Source organism: Atractosteus spatula, chromosome 9 (genome assembly GCF_055471065.1).
Source record: "Atractosteus spatula isolate fAtrSpa1 chromosome 9, fAtrSpa1.hap1, whole genome shotgun sequence".
Lineage (NCBI taxonomy): Eukaryota > Metazoa > Chordata > Actinopteri > Semionotiformes > Lepisosteidae > Atractosteus > Atractosteus spatula.
The window spans coordinates 3,300,749-3,318,795 of NC_142714.1; the positions used below are offsets into that span (position 1 = coordinate 3,300,749).

At 48.2% G+C, this 18,047-nt stretch overlaps 1 protein-coding gene across 1 annotated transcript; it reads left to right on the forward strand.

Annotated features, from left to right (window-relative positions):
* Positions 1 to 2,301: 2,301 nt before the first annotated feature.
* On the forward strand, positions 2,302 to 17,041 carry calm1a (calmodulin 1a). The gene is made up of 6 exons (XM_088924415.1): positions 2,302 to 2,482; positions 6,659 to 6,689; positions 11,265 to 11,408; positions 14,645 to 14,751; positions 15,843 to 15,978; positions 16,197 to 17,041. The coding sequence occupies exons 1-6, from the start codon at positions 2,480 to 2,482 to the stop codon at positions 16,223 to 16,225; spliced, it is 450 nt and encodes a 149-aa protein (XP_088780541.1). The 5' UTR covers positions 2,302 to 2,479; the 3' UTR covers positions 16,226 to 17,041.
* Positions 17,042 to 18,047: the final 1,006 nt, after the last annotated feature.

Consider the following 18,047-nt stretch of genomic DNA (forward strand, 5'->3'; position numbering starts at 1 on the left):
GATGAGCCGACTGGGCGTCACTTAAAATGCATTTTGACCAAACAAAACGCAACTGCAGTTTTTCAGACTGTTGAGAGCAAGAAAGGAGGAGGAGGAGAGGGGAAGGGGGGGTATAACATTTGAAATGCATGTAAAAAAATGAATAAAACCAGCTCCTGCACACACGCCGGAGCCGGCCCCGCTGATGCAGCCTCCTCTGCGCTCTTGCAGCTGGCAGGGCGGCCTGACGCATTGCGGCTCTGACGCGGCCAGTCCCAGGCAGGGACACTCCGCGCGGAACACTGCGGGTCCGCCCCAGCCAATCAGCGGCCGCGGCACAAAACCCCTCGCAGCTCCTGTGGCGTCAGCCAGGAAACCGGCCCCAGGACGCGCGCCGTATCCTTCCGCCGGGGTAAACTAGTGCCTCGCAGGCGGGAGAGGGGGTCTTGTCGGAAACGGGGGGTTCTGGGCTGTGACGTTATGAAATGCCGGAGGTTGGGGTGGAAAAGCAGTCCCCGGCCCGGTGCCCTCCTTGAGCGCTGCGCTGCATGTGCAATTGTGGATAAGGCGGTTTTCGTTGGAGGGAGAGGCGGGTGATGGAGGCGAATTGCTAAGGAGTGGAGATGTGTTTGTCGAAAGCAATGCAAGTGAAATGAAAATACCCCCCCCCCGGAACTGATGTACTTTTAATGGCAAAGACTGTAATAACATAAAGGTGATCTGAAGATGTGTGTTCGCGAGATTCTCTTCGCATTAAATCGCACCAGTGAGATACATGCAAGTGCATTGCGATTGTGTGTAAGTCTGGGTTCACCAACACTTAAAAAGGTACTTTCTATAGAAACGGGATCTAGTATCTCACATGCTGTCAGAGCCTTTAAGCGTCTGCGACCCCAGTAGTTGCGTTATGAAAACCAGGCACACTTATCGTTCTCAGACACCTCATTACACAGCTCGTACATCTACCCGCAACGGAAAACGCTAGGTTTAGGTCTGTTAGGAAATGTATAATAAAATAGTTTGGGGATTCTTTAGAGAAAGGCACACTGCCCCTCGCCACAAGTGTCAAAACTTGAGTGTTCAACGCTTTATTGCTGAAGGAATATTAAATGAAACCCCGCTTGTATTAATGTTTTAGCACGACAGTAAACAACTCAGGGTGTAAAAACCCTTCTGCTGAGCTAGAATTTAAGTAAAAGTTCAAATTAAAACGATTTTCTGTTGAACCTTTTTTTTTAAAAAACATTGTAGTGTATAATACTGTATGTTGTATCTAAGTCACACTTTTTGCACGGTATAATGACTGTCCTGCCCTTAAGAAGATCAGCCCAGGTTTGGGGCAGGTTTCCCCTGCTGGGACGTCTGCAGAACCCGTTTGATTATAAAGGCTGACCTGACGCCGAAAGCTCACGCTTAATGCCTGCAGACTGATGACAGTCGTGGGCCGGGTCATTCATTCAGGGTTCTGTGTTTTAAGATGTGTATTTTCCGTCAGTACCTAGATGTTAATAAAAACATGTAAACGACTGACAGGTTGAATGGTCATTTCAAGACAGAAACAGCCTTATTTTACTCCTGGCCAGGGTTCAGAAGGTGTTTTTATCCCTGGCACCCGGTCTTCCTCGCCGCAGCAAGGCCTGTTGTCTTGTCCCTGAAAGACCCTCTCCGGGAAGTTTCCTTCTGCAGCCCGACAGCTCCCGGTTCTCCGGTTTGTGGATCAGACGATCCAATGATGTTCCCAAGCAGAGCAGCCGATCTCGAAGTGCGCTGAAAAGCTTGAAACGTAACGCTTTTCAAAATGTCCCTGACAAACTGTCAAGTTTCGTTCTGAAAGGGCAGAAGCAAGTCCGACCCCACAGATCGCTTCAACAGCGGGGGGGGGGGGGGAAGTTGTGGTTCTTAACACAGTTAGTGCGCAGAGTTCAGCTATGAAGGCGACCTCCCAGGTTGTTAACTCCTGGTTTAGTTTTACTTTTGCTTGGCCTTTCCTGGCCGCATTTATTGATGATATGTGGGCGCACGAATGACTTTGGGGGTGGGGGGGACGCTAAACTTTGACCCCGCAAGCCCCCCCTCTCCCCTGACGAGCGCCGTGGGCTCGGGACACCGTGTGCAACGAAACATAACCGGGCTTTTCCGCCTTTTTTTATTTTTTAGAAGGCACTTCATGATTTTTTGTTCGCTTTTTTTAGGCGCCATGCTCGAGCCGAGCCGCCGGCGCGCGCGAGCGCGCGAGGACCGGAGCACCGGAGCGGCGGCGGTGGAGCGAGGCCCCGCCCCCCCCGGCCGGCCCTTTGCGGAGGGGGCGGGGCCTCCGCCGGCTCCCGCAGTGAGGAAGCGGGCGAGCAGGGAGTGCGTGCGCGGCGGAGGAATACACGCGTATATAGACATTGGCAGGGAGACGCGCACCTCCAGCCCACAGTGAGAGAGAGAGCTCGTCGCTGGCTTGTCGTCCGCCCTGTTAGTCTAGTTTAGAGACCTCAACCCGCCGCCGCCGGACATGGTATGTATGGGCTGATGGAGTGTAACCGCCGTGGTCGACCAGGGGGCATGTTTTGAAGCGGGGACGAGCGGGGCGGCTTGCTGGTGGCGGGGTACCGGGTGGTTCCGCGGAGCCCGACCCGGGGACGCGATCGAGGGGCTTCGGGTTCGGTGTTCGCAGCCCCGCAGGTCTCCTCCGGCGGTCCGTGTGCCCGGCAGGCTGGGGCTCCACCCGCACGGGCGATGGCTGTGGGTTGTGGGTTGCTGCGTTTCTGTTGTAAGCAAACGCGTTTTTACAGAAGAGGAGATCCCGTCCGGCTGGGTCTGGGCTGGGGTCTCGGATGCGGGGCGGAGATGGGCTCTGGGAAGCCGGGGCGCCTCCGTCCCCACCGGAGGCTCTCTAAGCGCCGGGCAGGCGAGGGCTGGGAGAGCCGCCCTGCGCACCCGGCTCACTCACACCGTTACCGGGGGTGCAGCCCGCTCGCTTGCTCGCTTCCCGTGTGCGTTTCGCGTCGGTGGGGTGCGGACCCGCGGCTCCCGCCGAGAAGCGAGAGGGGGAGCGGTTTGCGCGCCGGTGTCTGGCCGCTGGGTCCGAGCGAAGCACAGTTATGGCTCTTCAAGACTAAAATGAAAGCCCCCCCCCCTCCCTCCTCCTCCTCCTCCTCCTCCTCCTCCTCCTTTTGGATAAAACCGCGTTTTCCGGGGCCCCACGCGTTTCTTACTCGTCTCAAATGCGGCGAAGCCTTTACCCGGGAGACCAGGCGCCCAGGAGCGGGAGTTACCCTTTCACACGCAGCCTGGCTGGGAGACGGCTGGCGTGGCTGCGGCTTGTCGCGGGTGGGTTCTTGCTTGTGCACATCTCGGCGTGTCGAGCTCGTAGGAGGGCACAACCGAGCGCGGCCGATGCGGGACCTGGCTGACTTGTTGCTGCGGTGACTCCGCGGGCGGGTGCGCTGGGTGAGACCTGGGTGAGCCTCTCCGGAGGATGAGCTGCGCACACTGCGTCTGCGACTCCGGAGCGGCCGCTCGGCGTGTCTGATCGCCGCCGCCGTGCGAGACGAGGGCGGCTGCGAGTTGCGCTAGCGTTGCCGCTCTGGGGTAGATCAAGCCTGGGCTTTGGCTGTCTGATCCCTGTTTAATAGCTTCTGCGGCGGCGAGTTTACCGCCGCTGCTGTTTCTATGTGTCGCCGCCCAGAACACAGGGTTGCCAGGGCAGGTTTATGACCACCACCTGGAGCAGGAAGGCATAGCCCGTTTAAAATCACTTTATAATGGAGACCCAGCCCTCAAGGCACACCTTAGTCATCACCCTAGCATTACGAAAGTGGCCGCATTTCTAATCTATTTTTGTTCGCTGCTTGACATTACACGTTACCCACCTCTCTCTGCATACCTGATCTGCTCTGACCTTTGAAATGGAGCTCGGGAGTGTTTTTGCTGGCTTCTTGCTGTACGGCAGACACCGTCTTACATAACCTCTTTGTCAGTAGCTGAAATTGTAGCATCTGCTCTTGATGCGGTGTGACCACAGCACACCAGGCTCTGTGAACATAGCTTCTCGCTGTGGGGGGGTTTGTCGTTTCCAGCTGTGTGCTTTGGGGTGTGTCGCGTGTGTCTTTTGGGGACTTTCGCCATCGCCTTTCTGTCTCGTGCTGTGTGGGGGCTGAGGAGGAGACTCCAGACGTGTCGGGACTGGCAGGGGCGCTCTGGGCTTGTCGGCGGTGCTCTGCAGGACCTTGTCTTTGCCTCGGGATCTTCCTCCGATACGGAGGAGCCGAGCTCCTGCAGGGCCGCCTTGTCCCGGTCTGGACTGTGCCTGAAGGAGCCAGGCGCTGTGGGAGAGACCTCTGTTGGGCAGCGCCGTTGTCAGGCGGCTGTGGTGTGACACCCTCGGGAGCAGTATCCCGAAGAGGCACAGTGGCGCTGGGTACAGCCATGTGCGGGTTCCTGCCTGTGTCTGGTTCTTTGTGCTTGTGAAACCGTGAAACTGAAAGCGCATGCTGTGCAGGGAGGCCCGAATCCCCCGATCCTGAGCTCTGCGCGTCTCTGTCGCGGCCGGAGGGACCTGCTGGGACTCTGCACGCCTGGAGCAGGGGGAACGGCGCTCCGCGTGCCGGACTGGGAGCAGGGCTGCAGGGCTGCAGGGAGCACCCTGTGGGCGCTTGCCAAAGGGATTCTCTGTCACGACACGGCACAGCCGGGCTCTGGATCAGAGGAGCCTGCCCGTGGTTTTGGCACTGGGGCAGGTGACCCGCTGTCCGAATTCCTCCAGGAAGCCCGGCCCCCAGCGTAATTGGCTCAGGTCGGATGAGCACCTGGCAGGTTTTGCGCTTTCACACTCTCGAGGACGTAGGGTAGGAATTTGTGACCTGTCCGGCTGACAGCGGGGGCTGCGGTGTCCAGGTATTACACCACTGCATCGGTGAGGTTGTAAACCTGTTGCACGGGGGTTGTCTTGGAGGCTGTGGGGAGACACTTGTCTGTTAAGAGTTGTTTACGATAGATGTGGCTGATAAGAGGGGAGTTCCTGTCCTGGCCTGAATGCCTGACTAGAGTTGCACTGTGTGGGTTTGTTCTGTCACAGGCCTGTGCAATCGCATGTCTGCTGGGACTGGTCAGCTGTTTGGAATGCTGAAAGCTGTTGTGTTAAAAGTTACATTCAAGTTTCTGCTGTCTTAGACTGTGCGTCTTCCATTACTATTTGAAGACAAGGAAGAAAGGACATGCACGGTGTGCTGGCTGTATAGTCAAAAACCTAAGGCCTGTTTCTGGTTTCAGCCAGTAGTTTTATCTGGCTTTTGCTTGAATTGTGATGAGATGCCCACCGACTTCCGCCACACAGTTTGTTCTGTTTTTCTGTACAAGCCAACAGCTGGCACAGGATGCTTCAGTCCTCTGGGATGGTACTATTATTGTGAGCAAATTTGCATGGGCAGGCAAATTACAGTAAAGTAAATGCGTTCTGCTCCATCGGTGAAATTTACGAAAGATCCTGCAGCTTCTAATGCTGGGGAGAGGATCAGATTGCCAGTAACCTGAATCTAACCTCTCTCTGGGCTGGATATCCAGTGGAAAGCACTTTCCCTTCGGAGAGAAACAGAAATGTTGCCTAAATGCTGGAGTGAAGTGGGAATCAATCCTTATTTCTAAAAAGTTGGATGGAATCTTGGATCACTTCAAGACTCGTTTCATTTCGTTTCAAGAGTCACTTGGTTTCAGTGTGGAAGTGGGTCACAAAAGTCTCTTGCTTCTGAAGCAGTCATCCCCTTGCGGGTTCGAGCCTGGGTCATGTGGGACAGTGGGGTGAGCCCTGCCGAGGGTAGGGCAGGGGTATTCACCCAGCAGCGCCCCCTCTTGGCCTTGCTGGTGCTGAATGGCATAGTGGGGGCGGAGCGGTGGCTCTGTGGCTCAGGATCTGCGCCTGTGGCTGGAAGGTTGCCGGGTTGTATCCCGCGGCCAGCAGAGGAATCCTACTCCGTTGGGCCCCTGAGCAAGGCCCTTAACCTCAGCTGCTCCAGGGGAGTTGTATAAATGGCTGACCCTGCGCTCTGACCCCCAGCTTCTCTCTCCCCGTCTGTGTGCCTCATGGAGAGCAAGCTAGGGTATGCGAAAGACAAATTCCTAATGCAAGAAATTGTATATGGCCAATAAAGTGATCTAAGGTCTTAATCTTAGTGTTTAACGCCGGAGGGACTCAGCTCTGCCCCCATGGGCACTGGCCCTCCAGTCCAGGGCTCTGCTGCCTGCGACTGGCGTCGGCAGGGTTGGCGGGTCGGAGCCATCTGCACACACCTCCTCCCTCTCCCCCGTGTGCGGTCACAGGCTTCACAGCTGCGGGCCCAGATGTGATAAAACGGCAGTTCCACAGATCATGTGGGCGTCGCCAAAAATAATTCTGTTGTCTTCAGTGCGTTTCTCGGCGTGTGAGAAACTGGAGAAAGGCACGCAAGCTAATTGTAGCGCTGGATTCACAGGAGATTAAATTTAGCTCGTAATAAGTGGTTTATTCCAGTATCTGGGTGTTCTATAGTCCATACATTCACTGCGATAAACATCCCGTTAGTCTCGATTTTAGAAAGTCCTTATTGAAAAGGAATCGGTTCTGGGTGCTTGTTTAATGCACCTGCCATAACATGTTCTGGGACTGGTGACCAGTGTAACCCTCTAACATCCATTCTCTCCCTCCCTCTCTCCTTAGGCTGACCAACTAACAGAGGAGCAGATTGCTGGTAAGCATGAATTTCTAACTCGCTTCAATAGTGCTTGGGCACCATTACATATCTCCTTCTCTTTGCTGGGGTGAACCTCTTTTAATAAGAATGTGCGATTGCAGGATCTAGATGAGCTCCATAAGAGAATTTGTAAAGTTTCCAAGCCCTTTTCCAGCATATTTAAGGGGAATGGGAAACGCAAGCTTCCTTTGAAGTTTATCAATACAGGGGATCATGGGGAAATGGGAGAATTTCAGTAGCTGGAGTCTCACTGTGTAGTTAGAAGTGCTGTACATGGAACCATGTGATGGACGTTCCACAGTTTAGAAATGCCCAGCATGTCCCGGTCATAAACGGAATGACCTTATTTATGCCGAAGAAATGTGCCGACCTTGCACTGATGCAGCAGTATTGGGTGTTAATGAACAGTGAGGAGGTAGGGCTGGAGCAGTCTTTTCAAGAATGGTGCTTGCACAGTCTCTTGCTAATACTAAATGGCTTACCCACCTGTGGGCTCGATGCCTCTGTTCAGCATTCTAGAATACAGATGAGTGTACAGGTCACATAGCTTGTGCAGAAGTGTGGATTGAGACAGATTGCCTGGAATCTCAAATTGCACCAAGTCCATTCCACCCATAAGCACCAGACAGGTAGACAGGACCAAGTTTGAGGTCTATTTAAGTATTTTTTAATTTGCAACATCTTAATCATTTAAAAACTCCTGATCTTATTTATGATGTGCAGACAAGCATTTTAAGCAAGTGAAAAATTCAGCGTGTTTTTAAGACGGGCACTCTGCTGTCTGCTTAGGGCTTTGAAAGAGTGCCTTAAAACTATATTTGTGTTAGTTTTTGTTACAGGTCACCATCTGGTTAATGCTTGTTGCAGTGTTAGGAACAGTAATGAGAAGCTGTGGGAGCAGCTCTGATCGATGTGGTTTCAGAAACAGACGTCCCCTTTGAAGGTGGAAAACACTGAATGTCTGGCGCTGGATGTTTTCCGTGTCATGGCCTTAGTTTCAAGTAGAGCATGTTTTCTTTCCAGTGCAGAAGTACTGGAATCTGAACCCACATCTGGATAAACAAGAATAGACCATTCTAGGCTGAGACCTGACACTGGGGCCTTTATGCAGATGATGCAACTGTGTGTTTTTATACTTTACAGAGAGGGGGTGTGGTGTGTAAGTACACATCAACCACAAATATGATAGTTTTAATACCGGTTAATCTGTTCGTTAATGTTGAAAATCCAAAAATAAAATCCTAGATCAGTGGTCACTAGCCCAGTTCCTGGGAGTCCTAGTCCAGCAAGTTTTATAGATCACCATTGAGTCCCCAGTTTCTTAAGACCAGGAACTATTTGACTGTGACCAGTTAAGCAGATGGTTCCTCAGATGTGCAATTTGCAGAACATATAGGCCTGCAATGTTAAGTACCCTTCAGTGTTCATGGACCAGGGTTCTGTTCGTTGAACAGATCATGTGTTTAATTAATGGATGTTAAAAAAACAGGTGACCTTCTTGTATTAATCTTCCAGAACTGGTTGGTTGTCTTATGTGTTGATGATCTGAATCAATATAGCAGGTTATCACTCACTACATGAACAATTTAAGTATTGTCATTGACTATAAACTATATAATGGTGTCCTGCATTAACCTGTAAGACTCACCTCTGAGATGGTTAGTCTTATATTATGCAAATGTGTTCACTTATAATTAACATCTGCACTTAGGCCTGTTTTAAATGTACAGTAATATTATCCTTGCATGTTTTCAACATGTAATAAGTACACCTGGTGTTGGCTACCTTGTGTACATTTGAGCACTTTTAACTGGTACTGTGTAATTAGCATTCCTCACTGAGTAGCTCGCATTGCACAGAGGCTAATCAGCAGTGTATCTACCCATGTAATTCATTTTCTTATCTCTGCTTTCAAGTAGTTGATGTGTGTTGGTACTCACAAGCTCGTCAGTCATGAGTCTGGCGACCTGCACAGATAACTGCAGTGCCAGAGCTGTAAGTCTCTGGAAACTCAAGATCTTTTAAGCTGGTTTTAAAGTTTATGGTTGGTTTTTTTTGGGGGGGTGGTGGTGGTTGAGTGCGGTATTTTATTTGTGTTCTGGGAGCTTAAGAAGTTTTTTAGACAAATCTGTTGTGTGTCCTCACCCTCACACCCCATTTGCGTTGTTCACTCTGTCTGAATGAGGAGTCTTTGTCTTATTATTTATATGCCAGCCCCGTATATCCCAGTAGTTTTACAATCTCACTCTGCTACCAGAACAACAACACTCAGCTCTGTTGAGAAAAGCCCCTGGCCTTCAGGCACTGGGTATATTGAAGGCTCAATGTTTAGCAGTGCATTATAATCAGCTAAAAATACAACCAGGATGTATTTTTAAGTTTATTTTTGTCATGGTACAGAAATAGCAGCCAGTTGCACATCTGTTTAGCTTACCAGGGCCTGTAATATAGTAACACAGGTCCTCAAATTCACCGGAACTTTGTTGACCTGATTCACTAATCGTTGACCTCTGCTTACTGACCAAACCTAGAGGTAAAAAACTGGATTAGTCATTTCCTCGTTCCTCGGCATCGAGTCCGAGCCCTTTCGGGTTCCAGCTCTGGACAGGAGCAGCGCGCGGTGTGAACAGAGACGGGGAGGCAGATAGAGACTGTTTCACTCTACACATCTGAGGTACGGCAAAGGTGGACATTACAAAGATTTCAAATGTGTTAAATATTGGCTTTTCCCATGCTTGTATGAACTGGTGTGAGCTTATTACCGGTGCACACCAGAATGTTCACACCCCGAGAATTCCACCCGGATTCTCCCAAGGAGCCGCTCGGCCTCTGCAGATCAGGTCAGTGCTACCCTCAGGCAGACTCCAGCCACGGCACAGCCCGTACATGTAACCGGTCGGCTTGTGGAGATGGTTCCTTATTTTAAATATCTGGGTGCTTACCTTGATGATCCTGGGAGTTGTCGGAAAGGTTGAGTTTGTGATTGAAAAGGACATGCGGAGATCGGGGAGCTTGGGCGTCGTCCTAGAGCTGGCATGCGCAAGTCTGGAAGACAAAGTCCTTCACCGTGTCTAGCTGGTGAGATGGGGACCTTTCTCTTGGGGGCACAGCTGAGCTCTCAGGCTCATCAACATGGGCAGCAAAAATATTGGTCAGAAACGGGACATGCCGAGCCACATCTGCAGTGCGCTGGCAGTGTTCACGGGAAAGCTGTCAATAGTAAACGATGCCTCACACCTACTCCACTCCCAGTTTTTTGTAAAATTACCATCTGGTTGATGTTTTAGAGTAGCAAAGGTTACAAAAAACCGTGTGAAGAAGTTGTTCAATCCGAGTGTCTTTATTCTTTTGCACTCTGATGGTTGGGCCCCTTTAGGGCACTGTGTTGACAGCATATGCAAGTGTCATGCTTGAGTCTTCAGTTTTATGAACTGGGTTATGTTTTCTTATTTATAGTGCACTAATTTGCACACCTTGTAAAATCCTGTTTTATGTACCCTGCAATACACTGTTGTTATTGTCTCAGTGAGGCCATAGGAAAAGTTCCACTGTATGTGGGCAATAAAATAGATTGATTTCCCATCTTGCTGGTTTTGTGGAGCTTGAGCAGTTCTGTAGAAAATCCTGTTTGCAGAATTCCCCATTTCAGGCTTGCTGTGAGGTTTGTTGGTTTGGTGATGTGAAGACCATTTGACAATCTGAAAACAATTAAATGGGCTGCTATATTTTTTGTTTTCAGTAGTTGATGATCAGTAACAGTTTAATGGCAATTTATGACCTCAAACAGCTAGACAGGATCATGTTCATATAGCAGCACCTAACAGGCACGAACAAATGCACTTACTGTGCATGTTCACTCCAGTTACGCTAAAAGAAGAGATTTTCTTATGATGATTCAGTCTAGTAGTCGGGTGAGCCTCTTCTCAAGATCACTGGTTTAAATTTTAATGAAGCTTGGATTAAAAATTGAGATAAAGGCATCTTGTAAACATCAATAAGTAATCATTCAGATTTTGCCCTGTTAGAAGAGGAACTCCAGGAGATTTTGCTCTGTCCTTCAGGAGGGTGTGTAATGGCAGAGCTGTTGAAATGCTTCTGTCCACAGGGTTGCAGTGTAAAATCTGGTAGTTCGACATTTAGCTGTTAATGAGAAAAATGTGAATTTTTTTTTTAATTTGGTCGAAAGCATTCTGACATAAGAGACATGTCTGCAAACTATGAGCCAGACGCACATGCCAAGCTGTTTTAATGACTTGCCAGAACACGAGGCTCCAAGCGAGAGGAAGTTATGGGTTCCGTCCAGCCTGCTGGAGCGTCCATACACGTAGGTCTGGCCCTCAGTGCCAAATACTGTCCCCTCACACTCTGAAGGCTTTAATCAGAGAAACAGAATTCTTCAGTTGCTGTTTCAGAGCAGTAAAACGTTTTGCTCTAGCTAAAGAGCAGCACGATGTGTGCCATGCCCGGAGCACGACGCGTCGGGATGGGTCGTACAGACACACTTGCAGGGTCGTTGTTTGCCGAGTCCGAGACTCTGGTTTGAGGCGGTTTCTTTTTCTTTCCCCGTTTCAGAGTTCAAGGAGGCCTTTTCCTTGTTCGACAAGGACGGCGATGGCACGATCACAACGAAAGAGCTGGGCACAGTAATGAGGTCACTGGGGCAGAACCCAACAGAGGCAGAGCTGCAGGACATGATCAACGAAGTGGATGCGGATGGTAAGTGTGCCTCACTGAGGACAAGAGAGCGGCCCAGATGTGCTGGAGGAGCTGTACTGAGAGAATCTTGGCACAAAACCTTGCTCCCCCCCTGGAATCTGGGAACAGAAGACAGGATGCAGATAAGAGGAGGCTGTTTGATCTGTCTAGCCCATTAGGATTCTTTTAAGCTATAAAAGCATCAGCCAAATTAATAATGTTTACACTTGTACAGGTGGCTGTTTTACGGGCACTTTTGAGTGCAGTACCTTGCTATAGGGTACAGCAGCAACACATGGCCATAGAATGAACCCACAACCTTCAGGAACACGAGCCACACCCCTCATCGCTGCTGCGACTGGTCCCAGGAAGATGTGTGCTTCGGCAGCATGGCTGGGCAGCTCTGTTAAAATGTGCCCCTTGTTCTCGGTTTCAAATGCTCTTCCCTGTAGTTTCCACTTCTGTCCTGTGTTTCGTATTTCATTGCTGCTTCTGAAAATGTCCGCTGGGCTTTGTCATTATTCTTGAGGAGTTTGTGTACTTGAATCAGGTTTGCCCATAGTCTATACTGTTCAAGACTAAAAAAAACCTGTTGTTTTTCCTGTCAGAATAGGAGCACTTTCAGACCTTCAGCATTGTATATGGTTGCTTTTCTCTGGATTGACTCCAGAGTAACTATTTATTTGGTAATGGGGTAAACAAAAGCTTCACTTGTTTTTCTTAATGAGATCCTGCTGGTGCATTGTACACGTTTAACATAATATTCCTTGATTTAAACTCTGCACTTTCAAGTGTTACACTCTGCTTGCCTTTTCTGTGCTTCAACGCATTATCTAGATTCAAAGATAAAGAAATGTTGGCATAGCTCCTTGATTCTTGTTTCCCATCTGATCTAATTGTTTCCTACTTGCATGCAGTTACAGGCATTGTATTTGTACAAAGCGACAGTTAGACATGCTTTGTACACAATTACATAGACACGGATTATATACATTAAATTTCTGCCTAGTATTGCTAGCAGCTTTATAGTTTAAAGCAGAATCTAAACGATTAATGTAAATTAAAGCAGTGTTCCTAATATAGACTCTTGCGGTTCTTCACTAATGACATTGCCCAATTTGATTATTCACCTCTTACAGGTACTATGCTCTATCCATTAGCTCGATCTTAATTCAAAGACTAGGTTTTGAGATCCTGTCAATTTTAAAATTAATCTTTTATGAGCAACAGCATTAAAGCCTTTCTGAAAATCAAATATAACCATTTCATGTGCTGTGCGTGTCCATGATTGAGGTTTCTTGTTGAAAAATACTAACAAATTAAACTGCACCCAGGGAGGCTAGTTCTAATTCTTGTCTTTGAGCCTTTTATAGTAAAAGGTTTCAGAGTAGAATTGAAAGACACCTTGAGAGTTTAAAAATAAACTTGCACTTCCTGGTTATCAATGTGAGTATTTCATTGAAGGGAACAGAAAACCAGTTTTCCTGGTTCTCATGCCACCCTGGCAACCAGTACATGTTTGTTGCCCTTTCTGTCACATTGCTCACGTTTTTCAGCCATTTTAAGATTTGCTTCCTTAACGAGGCCTTTCTGCTGAGCCGTAGGGTGACAGCGAGGTCAAACCTTGATCGGTTTGTGGCACTTGGCGGCTGAGGTGGCTGACAGCACATATCACGCCGATGGCCTCCTAGTTTTGTAGTAATTAAATTGTCATGGGAACCGTGCTGCTTGCACACGGGACGTTCAGCTGCCTGAAACAATGGGAAGGCCAGCCTGTGGGCTGCACCGCTAGCTCCCGCCTTCAGAAGAGAACTGGCGCTATCCCGAGCATGGCGGCTGCTGTACGGGGAGCGAGGGCGCGTTCCCACGCCTTGGCCTTCAGAGCCGTGCGGCTCGTGCTGGTCGGCGTGTCCTAGTTCCACGGCGGTGGTTATAGCTCACAGCCAGGTCCCCTGCCGAGTGAGCTTCATTTTCATCAGGCTTGCAGGAACCTAATGAGCAGCCCGGTGAAGGAGGACACTGGCGACAGGTGTACCTGCACTCTTACCGTTCCGAAGGCGTTTTGACTACAGCTCTCGGAGCGTGTGAGCCCGACGAACACGCCGCGCTGCGCCTCGCTCCCAGTACACCTGCGCCCAGTGGGTGTCGGGCGACGCTGCCCAGGCTGGGCGTGCGTCCCCGGAGCAACATGTGGCGCCACCAGCAGCACCCTGCCTGCACGGCCCTCCCTGAAGTCAAGAAGACTGTTGTAGATGTCCAACCCCATGTGTTAGGGTCCATTGTGAAGACCCATGTCTTAAGAAACCGCTTTCTTTAAAACGTGAGAAGCCCGTGCCGAGAGCTCTGCGTCTCCTTCTGTCGATCTGTATTTGTGACTAAACCAGTTGGGTCTGTGGTGGTAAACGCACGCAGCCGAGAGCTGAGCTGGTTTGCAGTGTTCACCACAGTGCTTCAGACTGCTGTGGGTTTAGCTCAGTGACGGCAGATGTAGAGTGTGAAGGCTTTAGGTGGTGGATTATATAATCCACTTTACAAGGCCCAAATTAAGTGCCTAGACAAAAGCTATCGCTTTCTAAGCTCCTGCAATGTTTATTTAGTAGGACATGGACTGGAGTAGCAGAGATTGCATGTGGTGCTGTGTGTAGCCCTGACCTGGGACGTCAGTGTCGGATTTATATCTCTTTCCAGTTGCATGTGCTGGCCACCCGGTGAGGGTGGTGGTGCTGGGAACACTACAGACTACAATATTTAAAAGTGGCCGTGAAGATTTCCTCAGTTGGGATGTCTGTTGCTCAGTGCATGCTTGGATTGACCTTGTGTAATTTTGAAGGTTGAGCGTTAGTTGGTGATTAAATGCTGAGCTTCAAGCTCTGCACTTTCTAACCTGCTTTCTGCCTGTTCTGGGTCTTCACTTTTGTGATTTATAATTGCGCACTTACTGGGAACTGGGACATGCTGATAAGAAACTTGGCTTGTGGAAGGGTCATTGTCATTCTGGAGATAGAACTGTTCCACAATTCCCAAGAAACATTTATTCAAATATTTAGCAGTTCAGAGGTGCATGTAATCTCCTACATGATATCCCGATGCTTTCCAGGTGGTACTGATAGAATATATTGGGGTGGGGATTACAAAAAAAGATGTGTAGTCTGTTTTTTTTGCACAATCCTGCCTGAATTACTTGTACATCATCAGCATGATGTAAAGTGAGTAGATTGTTCAAGGTGTTAAAGAAATGGTCTCTCTTTTTTTTCCAGGAAATGGAACCATCGACTTCCCAGAATTCTTAACCATGATGGCCAGAAAAATGAAAGACACTGACAGTGAGGAGGAGATTCGCGAGGCTTTCCGGGTATTCGATAAGGTGTGTTTGATGCACAGCGCTTTGCATTCCTAAACTCCCACATCTTTAATGCACTTTGCACGCCTTTCTGTGTGCAGCGCATTCTTGAAGAGCTGAGGAACAAAGCTGTGTTTGTCACTGGAGGGTGGCAGGCATCAAGTATCATTCCAGATCACTGAGGCCTGCTTTCTTTTTCACTTCTGTTTTTTGTGGGGGGAGGGGTGAATATTGTTGACATTTTAGTTTCTGCTTAAATAGTGTTTGTTATGCGGAGAGCACACGTTAGATTGAAGGGATTGAACGATGAACAAAGTATTGATTGATTTTATGTTTCACTGCCTATGCCTGTTGCCTTTTCCTCTCTGTACAGTGTAGCCAGTTACTTCTGCAGCTTGTAGTCTCATGCATTCCTTAGACATTGTTTAAGAGACAGCCATCCTTGAAGGACTGAAATGTGGTGGACAGCTCTGCCAGGCCTTAGAGATAAGGTTTTAAACGAGCATACAGGGCACACTGCCCCTAACCAGTTTGCTGTGGAAGCAGAGGAGGTTGATAAAGAGGACACAGGACCATCACTCATGGAGTCCCAGGGTTGCCATGGGGACCTCTGTATTTGACAGGAGGTTCCTGTGATGAAGATGAGGGGGACAAGGAAAGAATTATGAGATGAAAACTAGGTGGGAAGGTGAGATGGAACGCAGGTAATTGTAGTATTGCGCATTGTTAGCCAGTTAAGTCTAGGTAAGCTGCAGTCTAGGTGGGGGAATATCTAATTAGCCACCCCCTGTTAGAAGCGTTATTCCTATAGAAAAGCTTGCCGTGTGTCTTCTTGTGGTAACTCCCCTTAGGCATATCGAGAATTTAAAGAAACGGTCTCTGAGTAATCTATTCCTGACTGCTTCGGCCTGATCTTCACACAGGTGTTCCTGCTGTTGAATTTTGGATGCATTGTTTCAGATCACCCCAGTAATACAAAATTTAACCGATCTGAAGAGACATGTGGTTTGTGCACAGAAAAGTCGATGGTCTTAAATCCCTCTTTGTCTAGATGAGACGCATTTTTAAGGTCCACTCCAGCGATTAACAGGCAGGTTCTTGTTTTCTCTGTGCAGGATGGGAATGGCTACATCAGCGCGGCCGAGCTGCGTCACGTCATGACAAACCTAGGGGAGAAATTAACAGATGAAGAAGTAGATGAAATGATCAGAGAAGCAGATATCGATGGGGACGGGCAGGTTAATTACGAAGGTAAGGTGAAAGCCCCACTGCTGAGAAGGGATGAGATTAAATTGTGGATCTGTGCAGGATGTAGATAACTGCTGCCTCTTGCATAGTGTTTGCAGTAATGTGTAATAACTGCCTTCATTATAAGTGGTTTGCTTAAAAGGTTCTCAATCTTATGTCATTAACTTCATTTCTACAGAATCCTCCCCAACACATTTCAATGCTGTTTTTTCTTTTTGCAGAATTTGTACAAATGATGACTGCGAAGTGAAGCTCTCCTGGCCTTTCCTTTTCCCTCTTAGAAGAAAAAAATCAGTCAAATGTTTTACTTACCTCTTGCAAAAATGTTCATTTATTCATACTTTCTGTATAGAAAACATAATTGAATGTTAAAAATATCCTTCTGTCCACTTAAAAAGCTAATAAAAATATCTGCATGTAATGGTTGGTGGTCCTGTCCCCAAAGATCAAGTACCAATTTAAAAAATACCTATGCTACCTTAAAACAAAAATAAGCACTTGGTGAACTCCTTAAAAGTTCCATTTGCTAGTAATACTGTTTGGGCTGGCCATTTTCTTTAATTCTTTTCCTGCATGCAGCTTGAGAGTTGAGCACAGTCTGGTGTATCAAAACGTGCTAATTCCACAAAAAATGTTGTATTGTTGGTATAGTACAGTTTGTAAACAGAAGAAAGTGCAGAGAAAATGAGGCTGTAATTTTAACTTCAGATGCTGGAATGGGAATTTGCGTTGTGCTCAGAAAAAAACATTAAAATGATCTTAAATAAAACATGGCTGGCATGTTGGTATTTCGGAAAATTGTTACCTTGTTGTGCATCGCACTACAGTGAGAGAGCTGACCAGCTGTGACTTTCACTAAAGTCATTCTTAGCAAGGGAACATTGTCGAACACATTTATATCTTACATTTTCAAGTATGACATGGACGTGTCAGGTGATCTTGTATATCTGCAGTACATAGGATTTCAGCACAAGGTGTTCTAGGCTGTTCATCTGATTACAGTTTACATTCATTCCAAGTTGTACATGCTAGTCTTTTTTTTCCAATAAAAGACCATGAACTTTAAGTGTTTCATGTGTGTGTTTTTTTTTAAAGAGGCGAGTCCTGATGTTTATCTGATCTTAGGAATTGTACTGGTTTCTTGTAAAGAGAGGGTTGAGTCATTTTCAGCTCCCCTCGGGAAAACAAGCCAGATCTTTGAGCTGCAGCCGATGTGCCCCTATTTGGAGCTTTTGAGTTACTTTGCCTTCCGAAGTGAATGGCCACTAAAGTAGGTTTTGTTTCCCAGCTTGTGGAATGATGGGTTTTTTAAAGATTTTACAATTGGGCTGAAAAGGGTTTGAGCAGTGCGAATACTTTGGGTGTAATGGGTTTTAGTTATGTGACTACAAAGTGTGTGTAGCTCAGTTTTGCCCAGCCACTGCCATTTGGCTCTTGACCTGCAGGTGTTGACGCTTTGGAAGAATTTGAATGGATTCTTCATGGCCCGCGAGAAGCACCTCTTGCTGCCAATTGGAGTACGCCAAGACCCCCCTCTTAACGCGAGTGTGGGATCTGATGCTGCCTTTTGACACATGACAGTTCCTGGCTGTCCTGCAGTGGACAGGCTGTAGCCCATAGCAGTGCGATTCAGAGACCTGTCCCCAGGAGCGGACCGCTCTCAGAGCCTGCTTTGTGTTGCCTTCTAAACCAGGAAGAACTTGGGGCTTTTTTTTGCTCTGTTGTTTCTCCCTTGGGTTTGCACACTCTGAACAATGCCAGATTGCTATGGCAACATCCTGGGCCACGTTATTCAGCATGTAGAAGTTTCTGAAGGACTTCTCCGAGTGGCTGTTGAGAACATCCATCTTCAGCGATTCAGTGGGTTGCCAGGCAACAGGAACATGTAGGAACTGGGATGACGGGGGATCTGAAAAGGCACGTGGGAGTTTTTTGAAAAAAGCGTTCTGTATGTGGGCCTTCAGCTAGAACCTCACTATTGATTTAATCTCCCTGTACTGCAGCCCTATTTAACATTTTTTTTCCAGTACATTATGTAACAGGATTCAATAATAAAGATCTCTGTCTAGCAT